The sequence below is a fragment of the Pteropus medius genome, unplaced genomic scaffold (assembly GCF_902729225.1).
Source record: "Pteropus medius unplaced genomic scaffold, Ma_sr-lr_union100, whole genome shotgun sequence".
NCBI lineage: Eukaryota > Metazoa > Chordata > Mammalia > Chiroptera > Pteropodidae > Pteropus > Pteropus medius.
Window position 1 is genome coordinate 4,383,604 of NW_024356336.1, and position 13,805 is coordinate 4,397,408.

The following is a 13,805-nucleotide window of genomic DNA, read 5'->3' on the forward strand; positions in this document are numbered from 1 at the left end:
TTGGGGCAGATGGAGGTGTCAAGGAAGCAGGAGTAGACTGATTTCTCAGTTAGAATGAGGTCTGGGTTTGGGGAGTTCATTTATGGTGGTGAAAGCCGTGGACATAGATGGGATCAAGAAAGGCATATCATTCCAACTTTACTCTGCCCTAGAGTACAATGCATTTTCAAAAGTAAACCTTTAATTAAAGTATAACATAGAGTCAGAAAGGCATAAAATCTTAAGCATACAATTCAACAAATTTTCACAAAGTGAGCACAAGGAAGTAACTCCCACTCAGATAAAGAAGTAGAATATTACCAGAATCCCTGCAATACATTCACCATAAAAGGCATTTACCGCCCCAATCATGTTGGTGGCTTAGAGATCTGGAACCTTCACCTCTAAGAATAAGCTCTTTTTAAACAGAACTCACTATAATGGAGAACCATAGGGGTGATCTGAAAAATCACTTGCTATATCTCCTCCAAATGTCTATCTAAGAGACCCAATTCTAATGCTCTACATTTTCTGCTATTTTGATTGTCTCAAAAAATCAGTCAAAAGTAAATTTCTCCAAAGTCATCCACAACAGATGGATTCCTTAAGAACAAATATGATACTAAAAGCAGAGCCAAATGATTCCAGAAGAAAGAGCCCAAAGCTCATTGTTGTCACTTGGCATAGATCCAGTACGCAGTGTCCAGCACAGATGGTAGGACCCAGGGTCACATCTGTATCCACCATTGCTGGCAAAGCAAAGGGCTACCCAGGAGCTGCTACAGATGGAAAGACTTAGGTACAAGCAGGTGTGGGTGGCAGGAGCCAATGACTAACATCATTGCAAGGCTCCCCTGCTCACTGCATGGTGCCAGGCAGCACTGCTCACAGAAAATAGCCACAAAAGAGAGGCTAAAGGTAAGGTGAGTGCCAAAGTGGCAGTACTCCCAGAAGGCAGTGCACACCTAAGACTGGGAAAACAAAGTTGTGTTCAAAAATCGATGCTCTCCAAAGTGATCACTCAAGTGTTCCTTTCTGAAGTCCTAACAGAAGTGTTATCAATGCTCAGAACTGGGACGCCTAATGGGAAATGCCCCCATGGGGGCATTTGACTCATAAACTTATTCAGCCTCACATGTTCATAATCATTTGTGTAAAGATGAAAAAAATCTCCAAGCACTAATTAGAAAGATAGAGCTGTTGTATTTTCCTCCTGATCACCTTATCTTCTTTATTCAGTTCTTGAAGACTCAGCTATTAAAGGAAATTAAGTAATTCATCAAGCCCATTTCAATTACCTGCTGCTGATAACATCAGATTACAATTAGCATCTACAAATGAACCAAGTGCCAACTGCCAAGCTGAAACATAAGCTAATTTACTGCTAGACTCTGCCTGCTGGAGACAGAACTCTGGGACCTGGCAGTAAGCATCCACTTCATTATTCCAACAACAGTTTTGCAGCCTCTCCTGCAAGTCCAAAGTGCAGCTCTGACCAAGATTTACTGCCCCGTCTGTTCCTGCTCACATGTTTACAGACGCGTCATATCTGTAAGCAAATCACAGCTCCTTTTAAATAGCAATGTCTAGACAAGCAGGGTAACAAATCTTGACCTAAAGGAGAGAATAAATATTATTAATATGTATTAGGCACTGATAGGTGTAAGCCACAGCACAGGATGTGCATGTCATAACCTTAATGAGGGTCTGAATCATCTTCTGCAGGTCCTCTGGTACTTGATCAGAAAAATCTCCTGCTTTGTTTGATGTTCTCTATTTCTCATTTCTCCTTTCAAACAGGGAAAGCACATTCTTGTCACTTTCTTTTAGATGTCTAGAAAAATCTGTTTCAGGCTCTGGGACACATTATTTTTTTGTATTTACATTTTCCCTTTTCATAACCCTTAATAAGAACTGCTCTGAATGAAAAGCAGGGATGTGTGGTTTGGCTTCCTATATAATGGACATTATTTGACTTTGACAATCTCTGTAGTCTTGTCTATGCTTCTCAAGCAGAACTAACTATTCTATAAACCTGCAGGGCTCAGAGGGGGCCCGTGGGCTGTGGTAGAAGAGAGCATCTGCAGACCTGGAATTGGATCTTGCCTCCGATGTTTATAAACTGAATTTAGGCCAGTACCTTTACTCCTGTGCCTACTACATAGATTTTTAATGAAATCATGTATCTAGCTCACTTCAAGTAATCAATAGACAACAGATTCTCTAGAAAAGAAGCAAGGGCCATTCCATCCTGATGGTGCCTATACTTCTCTAGGAACGCTTACTATCTTATACCTAGGCACAAGCAGGGGCCACTGCTTCAAGGTGGCCTATAACCCCTTGTAGTGGTGCTTCCTTTTTTACATCTTCCTGTGCCTGGTTAGGGGGTGGGAGAAGAAGGGGGTGGGGTGGGTACGTGCAGAAGAAGAAGCATCTTTGGCTTTTATCCCTAGGCCAGGTAATCCTAGCATGGCTCCCAGTGGAAACCACCATTCTAGTGAGAATGTTCCATCATGGAAGGTCTGTGGACATGGAATCACAGACCTGAAGTCTAGCCCTGACTCTGCCTATTACTCTATAACCTTGGACGAGTCACAAATGTTTATCACTCTCTGGATCTTCATCTGTGAAAAGGAATAATAGTTTACTTCACAGGGCTCTTAGAAAAACAAACAAGCACTCTAAAACACAAATATAATGGAATTACATTGCTATATCAAGAATTTCTATGTGAGGTCTCATAGACTCTTTGACATCTTGAGCGGTTATTTTGAATATGGCCCCATTAATCAGACTAAAGATTTCCAAAAAACCACACCCAATGAGTGTAAATTAATTACTACCTACAATTATTATAGACATTTCTTTCTGTTAAGCTAAGCTACTCTCCACCTAAAGAGGACCCAACATGTAAAAACTGAAAAGCTTTGCTCATCCTTCTTGCGACCACACCGAAGTTGAGAAGGAAACATGGAGCAAACAGCAAGCAGAGTCGCCTGTGGTTCTAGATGAACAGAAGCACTACAACTAGAGAGAGAAATAAATCACCCTGGAAGAGGGAGGAAAAAGAAAGGGAGGAACAAGAAAGAAAGAAAGAAAGAAAGAGAGAGAGAGAGAGAGAGAGACAGAGACAGAGAGAGAGACAGAGAGAGAGACAGAGAGACAGAGACAGAGAGAGACAGAGAGGGATGGAAGAAAGGAGGGAGGGAGGGAGGGAGGAAGGAACGAAGGGAGGGAGAGAGAGAGAAGAAAGGGACAGAGAGAGAAAAAAAGAATGAGAGAGAGAAAAAAGAGGAAAGAAAGGAAAGGGGAGGGGAGGAGAGAAATGACACTAGCCATCCTTCTAATTGTCTCCCCTCTCACTTTCCTAATTGCAGTTTATGTCCAAGTAAGATGGGAGGCATTTCTACCTGGCTCCCCGGTGCATGAAAAGATTTGTGATGAACACGGTGAGAGGACTTTGAGGCTTTACTCCAGTATAACTAAGGTTTGACTTCTAATTGCCTTAATTAGAGCCTTAAAGAAGGCCACCAAAAAACCAGAGGATATAGAAATAATGTCATGCAACTAACTATAGTTGATTTGAGCATAAAAGAAAAAGATGGACATTTTCCACGCCAAAATTTACATTAACATTTTCACAAGACATGCTTAGAAGATAGCTAGCCTATTCTGAAGAGTCTGGATCATCTCTACTTGTTTTATTTAAAAGCAAATAAAAGGTAGATAAATAAATATTAGGACATGCTGACCACTAAAGGACAAAGATTTCTTATCATCTCCACCTTCTCTTTTTCTACATTTCCACAAATTCTATCCACTTCCCCCTCAGATGTGCACAAGAAGCTCCTATTGTCACAAAACCTTCTTAGTGACCCAAATCTCATTCTCCTTGGCTTCTTTGATATAAGTAATATGCACTCCATACCCTGAAACTCTCTTCTGAGTTCCACTTGGATCCCCTTTACTATCTGTGATCCTAACTCAGTCTCGCTGGCTACTTTTCCTTCCCTATATCACAGATGTCATTAGGACGATGCCATCTTAATACTTGTTTCCAGTTCTATTTGTTCATATTACATTAAGTGAGAGAAATACGTATTGCGCGTGTACAAAATCAAACTTATCACACGCTTCCCCAAATTAGTTCCTCCTCCCAGTTTTCCTTTTTCTTTCCAAAGGTACTACTATTGTTCCAATCATCTGGGCACAATATCTTGCTGTAAGTTTTGACTCATTCAATCTAACCATACAAACATTTATTGAGTACCCACTATGTGTAAGGGGTTATACTCAGTGATACAGAGATTATAGAGTAGAATATTGATCATAATTCTAATGATTTTAATCTAGTAGTGGTAATTATACAAGCATACAAACAACCATAATTTATGATTAAATATAAATAAATAAGAGGATTTTTTAAAGTGTTACTAGAGTTCAGACAAGGTAAAGAACTTATTTTGTTATCGAAAGAGGCTTTAAGTAGAGTAATGTACAGATAGGGAAACTTTAGACAAGCAAAATAGGGACACAGAAGTTCTAAGTGGAAGAAATAGCTTGAGGAAATATATCAAAGCAAGAAAGCATAGCCAATGTTGTGAGATTAAGGAATATGGAAAAGTCCAGTTTTCATAAAGAGTATGTACAAAGGAGCAATAGAATTAAATGATGACAGGTTTGAAGGTGAGGACTCCGACCATGTGTGGTATGCCATGTGCAGCAACTACTGCCTGGAGTACAGCTTTAAAAAGGTCAGTCAAATTACTGATGTGTGGAACGGAGGAGACATGAGAGGGTAGGATGGTTGTGAGGAAAGTTCAACCAGCAGGTTAATGCAAAAGACTGGGAATTAAGAAGAGACAATGAAAGAAAAGAACCTTTATGAGAACACTTATTTGACAACTGTTAGACTGGGAGTTGAGTGGGAAAAAAAGAGAAGAAATCAATGATGACTTTAGATTTTTAAGTCAGGACGTTATGATAAATTGAACAATGTCCCCAACCCCAAACATGTCAGCATCCTAATTCTTGGAACCTGTGAATGTTACTTTACATGGCAAAAGACACTTTACATGTGTGATTAAGTTAAGGATTTTGAGATGAGGAGTTCATCCTGGATTATTCAAGTGAGCCTAACATAATGACAACAGTTTTTATAAGAGGGATGCAAGAGGAGTCAGAGAAGAAGAGAAATCAAAGTGATGACAGAAGCAGAGACTGGAGTGATTTACTTTAAAGATGGATGTAGAGGTCACAAGCCAAAGAATACAGGTGGCCATTAGAAGCTGATTCTCTCCTAGAACCTGCAGAAGAAACAGCCTTGTTGACATCCTGACTTTAGCCCGTTAAATTAATTTCAGACTCCTGACCTCCAAAACTGTAAGAGAATAAATGTGTATTGTTTTAAGCCACTAAGTTTGTAGCAATCGTCACAGCAGCAACAGAAAATTAATACAGATGGATAGAGGGGTGGGGCTATCATCAAAGGAATTAGGATATCTAGGAGAAGCAGTTAATTTAGGAAAAAGATATTTCATGTTTAGACTCACCAATTTTGACAGATCAGCACTGGGGTATCCAATAGGAAGTTGGAAATGCAAAAATGATACTCAGGCAGGAGGCCAGAGCTTGTGAATATAGATTTAGAAACAATGCACATTGAAGCAGTAGTTGAAGGGATGGTGGTAAAAATGATAAAGGGAGATATACGAGCAAAGAACAAAAATAATCAAGGAACAAAACATAACTCCCACACTTAACAAATGGCAATAAAATGGAAAGGAGTCATTAAAAATAATGTAGGCTATCTGAAAAAGCGCTTACCTAAAAGAGATCCCATAAGACTATCAGCTGATTTCTCAACAGAAACTTTGCAAGCCAGAGGGATTAGCATAAATTATTCAAAGTGCTAGAAAGCAAGGACCTACAATCAAGATTACTCTACCTGGAAAAGCTATGATTTAGAATCAAAACACAGATAAAGAGCTTCAGACAAGAAAAAGCTAAAGGAGTTCATCAACACCAAACCAGTATTTTAAGAAATGTTAAAGGGGCTTTGAGGAGGGGTGAAGGGGAGAGGGAGGAGTAGGCAGAAGGAGAAGGAAGAAGGGGAGGAAAAAGAGGAGGAGGAAAAGAAGAAACAATCAAAAATATAAGTAATAAAATGGCAACAACTACATACCTATCAACAATTACTTTAAAAATAAATGGATTAAATGCTTCAATCAAAAGACCTATAGAGTGGCTGAATGAATAAGAAAACAAAACACACGTATACTGCCTACAAGAGACTCACTTCAGCTCGAAAGACACAGACTGAAAGTAAAGAAATAGAAAAAGCTATTTCATGAAAATAGAAACAAACAAAAAAAGCTGGGGTACCAATATTTATGCCAGACAAAATAGACTGTAAAATGAAAGCTATAACAAGAGACATAAAAGGACCCAATAATCTCACTTCTGGGTATTTATCTGAACAAATCCAAAACACTACTTCAAAGGGACATGTGAATTCATATGTTCATTTTAGCATTGTTTACGGTAGCCACGATATGAAGGCATCCTGGGTGTCCATCTATAGATAAATGGATAAAAAAGAGGTGGCACATATATACGATAAAATATTACTCAGCAAGAAAGAAAGAAAGAAAGAAAAGAAAAGAAAAGAAAAGAAAAGAAAAGAAAAGAAAAAGAAAAAGAAAAGTAAGAAAGAAAAAGAAAAAAGAAATCTTGCCATCTGCAACAACATGGGTGGACCATGAGGGAATTGAGCTGAGTGGAGTAAGTCACAGAGAAAGATACATGCCATATGATTTAACCTACATATAGAATCTAAAGAACAAAATAAACAAACAAAACAGATACAATCTCATAGATACAAAGAACATTTTATGGTTGCCAAATGAGAGGGTGGGTGTGGGTGTGAAAAGGAGAAGGGATTAAGAAGTACAAATTGGTAGTTATATAATAGGGGATGTAAATTATAGTATAGGTAATATAGTCAGTAATATTGTAATAACTGTGTATGGTGTCAGATAGGTACTAGATTAATCAGGGTAATCACTTCTTAAGTTATGTTAATTTCTAATCACTATATTGTACACCTGAAATGAATACAATATTGCATCCCAGCTATAATTGAAAAACAAAAAATTATTTGAAAAATTAAAATTAAAAATTAAAAAAAAAATAAACAGAGCCTCAGTAATATATAGGATAATATCAAAAGGTCTAAAATAATGCAGAGTCTCATAAATAGAGGAGAAAAGGAATGAGCAAGAAGAAATATTTGAAAAAATAAAAGGTAAAAATTTGAGGGAAGATATATATTTGTAGATTCAAAAGCTCAAAGAACCAGAGGGAAAGCACACACACACACACACACACACACACACACACCACACAGCCATTTAGGCATATCATAGGTAAACGGCTGAAAACCAATGTTAGAGGAAATCTTGAAAGCAGTCCAGAAAAAATGAGCACATGTGATACAGAGTATTAATCCTATTGACTTCTATCAGAAACAATGAGGGCTGAAAAAAAAGAAATGCTACCTTAAATTGCTGAAAGAAAGAAAAAAAAACATCTATAAACCTAGAATTCTATATCCAGCAAAAATATAGCCTGCAACAGGAAAAGGGGGGTGGTACAGGTATAAAACACAAACTACCGATAACAGAAATGAAAAGAGGGTATATCACTATGTATCCTATAAGCATTAAAAGGAAAATAAGAAAAAATTATTTACAACTTTATGCCAATAAATTCAACAACTTAGACGAAATGAACAAAGTCTTTGGAAAATACAACTTACCAAAACTGATACAAGATGATAAAAAAATCTGAACAGTCCAATATGTACAACCGTCTGAACTCCAGGTTCCAAGCCTTCTGGTCTATCTTACGTTCTACTGCTTGAGTTGTCCTCCTTAAATATCTAGTCGAACATCTTACTCCTACATTTCAAAACCTTCAGGAGCATAGCCCTTGCCTAGTTTTCATACGAATCTTCTACCGCTCTCTAGCACATTCCTGAAAGCTAATCATGTTACCATCTTTCAGATATGCCAACCTAGTTATTGTGTCTCATACCTTCTTTCACATATTCTTCACCATCAATGCCATTCCATACTGGCCAAATCTCACTTGTTCTTCAAGGTCCACCTGAGTCCAATCTCCCCCAAGAAGCTTTCTAGGCTATTCTGAGCCCTCGGGGTCTCCTTTCCAGGAATTTCTCAGCACTACAACATCCATCCTTAACACTGTCTTTCAGGGAGGCCATTGTTATCTTATGTATTACTCTTACTCTCCCAACTAAATTATAAGCTCTTTGAGGGCAACCCTTTTCTTTTTTAACTTCTCTATCCCTTAAAGTAACTATTCTAGTAATGAATCGATAAATATATAATCTCTTGAGTGAATATATAATGCCAGGAGCTCATCTCTATGGTTCTTACAGACTCTCTAGACTTCTTTTATCTCAATACCATCTTCAGAGTCATCTCCATGAATCTGCCAGACTTATCCTATCAAACATATTCACAAAATATACGGTTACAATAAGCAGAGATCGGGGAAGAGAGTAGTGCTAAAATTATACGGAGATGAGGTACCTTGGTTTTGTAGGTCACATAAGAAAATGGGCTGATTTTTACATTCTGCCACTGCTAATATCTGATAAGCATAAACTAATATCAACAAGGTTACCTTTTCCCTGTCCTCTCCCCACTCTGAGTCCCTGTGGACACAGAACAAACCATGGGGCTCCAGGGACAGGAATAAGTTCAGCTTATACTTCCAAACATATCTGTTCCTTACATACATTATGAATCCACATCTGTTTGAGTACAGAGACAAGATAATATCCTCTAAAAAGTAGCCAGTTACCAGTACTCATTGTTTCTTACTATTACATATAAATTCCCCCAAATGTATAAATGTCTTAATTGTAACCAAGTACTATCAAAACAGTGACTGAAAATCTTATTTAAATAGATCTTTCAAAAACTGATTTTTTGCATTTATACTAAATTTATCAGTATCATTTGTGAATATATATACTTTTGAGGAAAAAATGCCTTTCCTGTGGAGTTAAAGTCACCAAATAAAGAAATCCCTTTAAACAAAAATCCTCTCAAAATTCCTTGATTGATGACTTACTAGCGGCTTCTCTTTCAGTTAAACCAAACAGCTTTATATCCTCATTTTATTCCCCTTCTCTCTAATTAGATAAATCTGGTCGCTCTTCTCTTGAGACAGATTAAAAGGTTGGGGTGTTTTGTTTTTCCAGCATTTCAGAGTTCTAATCCTTAGAGCACTGTGATGACAGGAAAGATCATGTGATTTACAGCAGGCAGGCTCCAAGGAAATACACAACACACACAATGAGGAGATTCTTTTGAATATAAATACACACATTTCTGTAAAAGACAATGGGCTACTCTGGCTATTCCTAGCCGATGGCATTGACCCTGAACCTTGCAAGCAATCCTGTCCTTACCCAGATTGGAGGACGCTCGCCCCTCTGCAGCCCGGTCCTTGAGATCCTCAGCAATGCCCAGCTGCTGCTCGTGGTACTGTTTGGCCCTCTCCAAATCCTGCATGCACCGGGCAGCATGGCCCAGGCCAGCATAGGCCCGCATCTCAATGGCCTTCTCCATCAACTCCTGTGCCAGTTCCAGCACGTAGTTGTGATAAGACATGGCCTTATCAAAGTTCCTCCTGTAGTGATAGGCACTGCCCAGGTTGCTGTAGGCCCGGGCTTCTTCTCGCTTATTGCCCAGGTCCTTGGCTATCTTCAGATGCTGCTCATGACACTGCACAGCATTCTCAAAGTCACCCATGGCAATATACACAGCTCCCATATTGCCGAGTTCTCGGGCTTCAGAAAGCTCATCTTTGGATTGCTTGGCAAGAAGAACACACTGCTTGTGACTGGCCAGTGCATTGGGGTAGTCTCCAATGGCTGTGTATACATGGCCCAGACTGCTCAGGGCTGATGAAGCTGCCTGGAGAAAAAGAAAAATGAAGGCAAATCAAAAAATGACTTTGTTTTGTTTCAGCAGCTAAAATGTTACAAAGATTGCCTATAACCCTCCAATCCAATTCCTAATTTCTATCAGTGGTTCACAGACCTATGCAGAAATGAAAAAGAGTACATCCAAACAGCAAGTTCCTAAAAAAAAAAAAAAAAAAAAAGACAAGGTAATTTAATTAGTAACTTTCAATACCTAATCTCACAGAAATAGGTTGTATTCCACATAACCTTCATCTTAAAGACACTGACATTTCTCATATTATGATATTATAGCTCTGTTAATAGCTATTAACTTCTGTAGCATATGAAAATGTTAAAGAAAACCAAAACTAATTACTACATACAATATAACATAGGAAATTCATCAAGAAATCCATGCTCGGCTCTTTGCACTCCCGGGCATTTCTCTAGCCTTGTCTTCTCCCAAAGCAAAGAGATAGATTAATTGGTGAGATGTTTAGCATGATGACTGATAATTTTGTTACTCAAGACCCATAGGGGGATCCTGTTCTTACCTCTGTTCCTTCAATGTGACTTCATCAGTGTTGGTTACTGTGGAGGGCTTAGGTTTGGATAAGCCCAGAAAAAAACAATGGGTGAGTTACAACCTATACCTCTGAACGGGGTGGTCCCCATTGGGCCCCACTACCCTTTTCCAGGCTCTTCCAGCTTTGCTTTTCTTGCCTATAGGCACTTTTGACCCCAGCCTCTATGCAGAAAGATGCTCTTCCTAGTCCCCTTAAAATGCTTGCTACTCAAGCATTTTTCATTTTTTATGTTAAAAGTTTTTATGAAAATGACTCTATGTTGGTATAGTGAACCAAATGGGGAACAACAAAAATAACAAAGATGTAACACAGGTTCTAGAATCTTACCAAGTGTGTATAGTCTGAAATTCTCATCTTTAGTTTCTAACTCCATTGCAGAGACATAAAAGGGAAGTTACACTGGGCTTTTTCTGTCCTTTTTATTCTACAAGTTGAAGGCTTGCCTACCCTTTCCTTCCTTCATAATGTGCTTACAGTTAGAGCCATGTAGCCCCCTTTCTTCATGTTGCCCCCTCTTCCTAACATGCACATGTGATCCTGGCAGAATATGTGCTTTGTCACAAGTAGGCAAGTAATCTTTACAAGGGCCTCCAGTATAGGAAATAACAATGAGGGATCCTGTCCCATCGGAGTAAGGGTATTTCTTTATGATTTGTGGTCTATGTCTGTGCACTTTGGAACTATTTTATAGATATGAGTAATTTACTACAATATTTCTTTGCCTGCAAAATAGTTTTTATCAAAATAACTCAGACAGCTCGACCATCTTCGTGATGCTTGCAAATTGTGTGTTTGCAAAGGGTTTCAAATGGTTTTAAGTCGCTTTTATCATTTCACAGATGGCCCAACAAGAAATATAGGAAAATAAAGAGGAAATAAATACTTATAAATTTACTGTTTTTTTTTTTTCCTGGGTGGCAGAGAGCAGAAACAATTCCACGAAAGTCATAGTGCTGTAGCAGTATGATTCTGGCAGAAGCAGCTATAATGTCACCAAAGAGCATGCCACTTGGATGTGTTCCTCAGGTTCCTACTTTGGGAACCTCCTCAGGACCAGAGGTTAGGACTTCATGTTAGTGCATTGTGCATGAGCCTTTTACTGCTCACAACTCCTCTCCCCTGCCTGACAATATCCTCTTCCTCCTGTGCTGCAAGCCCAGGAGAGACTCAGCCTCTTTCCTCTACTTCTCTAGTTGGCCCTCCCTACCTAGCTTTCCGTGGTTCTTCTCTACCCAAGCCCAGATAGGGGGCAGGATACAGTCCACAAACCCTCCCACCTGCAACTCTTTGTTGCCCTCAAAGAAAAACACATGACTCCGTGACTGCGGAGCTAGCATAACTTAGAATCAGACGCACTTGTTCAAACCTACCCTTTTACTGGCTCTGGGCACCTTTTAAAACTTAACTTCTCTGACATACATTTCTAGGTCCCAGCCATAAGCCAGGTTGAGTATTTACAAACTCAGCCACGAGCCTCTGTCAAATGTGTAAACCATGCATAAATCGCTCAAAAATTCCAAATAGTAGAACTGGTTGGAGGCAATGAACCCTTGAACACTGCAGGGTATGGATTTATAAGGCTTGGGGCAGGCACAACACCCCAGATACCACTGTTCTTAGGAACTTCTGTTTTATGGCAACTCTGAATGACAGCCCCAGAATCTTCTGCTTTTGGCTCTTCATTTCTCTAAATGCCAGAGAGCTCTCTGAACATAAGAAAAGGGAATATTTGGGCATTTTTCCTCTGGGATGTGAGGGAAAAGGGGAAGGATTACTGCATTAGCTCTCCCCAGGCGGTGCTGTTAGGTTAGGACACTTAATGGTGGGTGTTCTGGAAACCAGCATCTCTAGAAAGAATTATATAATTTATGAAGAACACATCATAGCTTCTGAAATTAGAAAGGCAGATTGATGTTGTATAAGAATGGAATAGGTTTAGAGTCAGAGGTCCTGGCTGCATGACATTGTTAAGTCATTTTACTTCTTCACCCCTGTTTATTTTATATGTAAATTGTGCTGACAATGATAGAGTACACTTTTCCCAGGGCTAGGATGTGGATCAGATAAAGCAGTGCATGTGAATGTCCTGAGTAAACTGCAAAGTTCTCTTGAATGTACCACTAAGGTGTGAATTGATGTTTTATGACTGCAGGGAAGCTGGGCTGAGCTGTTACCAAGCAGAAGCTAGTAATGGCAACTGAAAACATCAGTCATCATGACCAAACATCTATATTCCTATCAGTTGCAATAGGAAATGAAGTCCAGTGTTTTACGGCCCTTTGGCAAATAACATGTGATGATATTTATCAGCTAAGTGAATTACAAATTAATCACTTGTCTTTGTTCCTGTTCCTGTAGAATAAGCTTAGATCTGAAACATGGTTTCAGGCTGTTAAGGAGAATCTGAAGACACACTATCTATGGGGAATCACAGGCCCCACCTCAAGCAGATGCTGCATTTGCCACTAAGGTTCACGCTGCCTTTGTATATTAATCTCTTTGAGATTTTTGTGCTAGAATAGCAGCAGCTGCTTCCCACAGTAGAAACATTTTGGAACATCTGTATTTGAATACTAAAATGCATACAAACAGTTATGCTAACAAACTATCTGGTTGAAATAAGACAATACTTTTCTCTTTACAAGATATAAATTACTCATATTCTTGCCAAAGCATGATCCCCAGCTGCAGACTTAGCACACAGGAGTCATCACCCCTTGCTCTGTAACCTGAATATTTTCAGAACTACATCTGACAAGTCAGTTTCATGGGGCATGGAGCTAGCTAGAGAAGGAAATGTACTCATATTTTTTCAAACCACCTTTAAGCGTTTTCATTTTGATACATAAAATAGAAAAGTTTAAACTACCCGAACTATAACCATACTGATGACACTATCGTTAAACATGTGTTCCTTCACATCTGGCATGTTTTCCCTCTTATTGTATGTAGTTTTCATAGGGTTATATTTTGTGGAAGGATTAAATGCATATATAAAGAATGTCTGATATAACTGCTCATTGACTAATTGCATGTAGTTAAAAAAGGAGGGGAGGGGAATGTACCTTCTACTAGTACCAGAAACACGGCTTTTCTTTATTGTCCAAATCCACAAGCACCTTGTATTCCCTGCCAGTTCAGTGCCCACAAACTCAAGGTCCCGGGTTAACTACCTACAACCCAAGAGGCAGAAGGATGTAGAATAATAGAGACAGACTCTGGAATCAGGCATGCAT

At 39.0% G+C, this 13,805-nt stretch overlaps 1 protein-coding gene across 1 annotated transcript in view; it reads right to left on the bottom strand.

Annotated features, from left to right (window-relative positions):
• Positions 1-13,805, bottom strand: part of TTC28 (tetratricopeptide repeat domain 28) — a 630,275-nt gene that overhangs the window by 165,488 nt on the left and 450,982 nt on the right. The window contains 1 exon segment of the mRNA XM_039861871.1: positions 9,485-9,992. Coding sequence (XP_039717805.1) covers positions 9,485-9,992 — 508 coding nt within the window.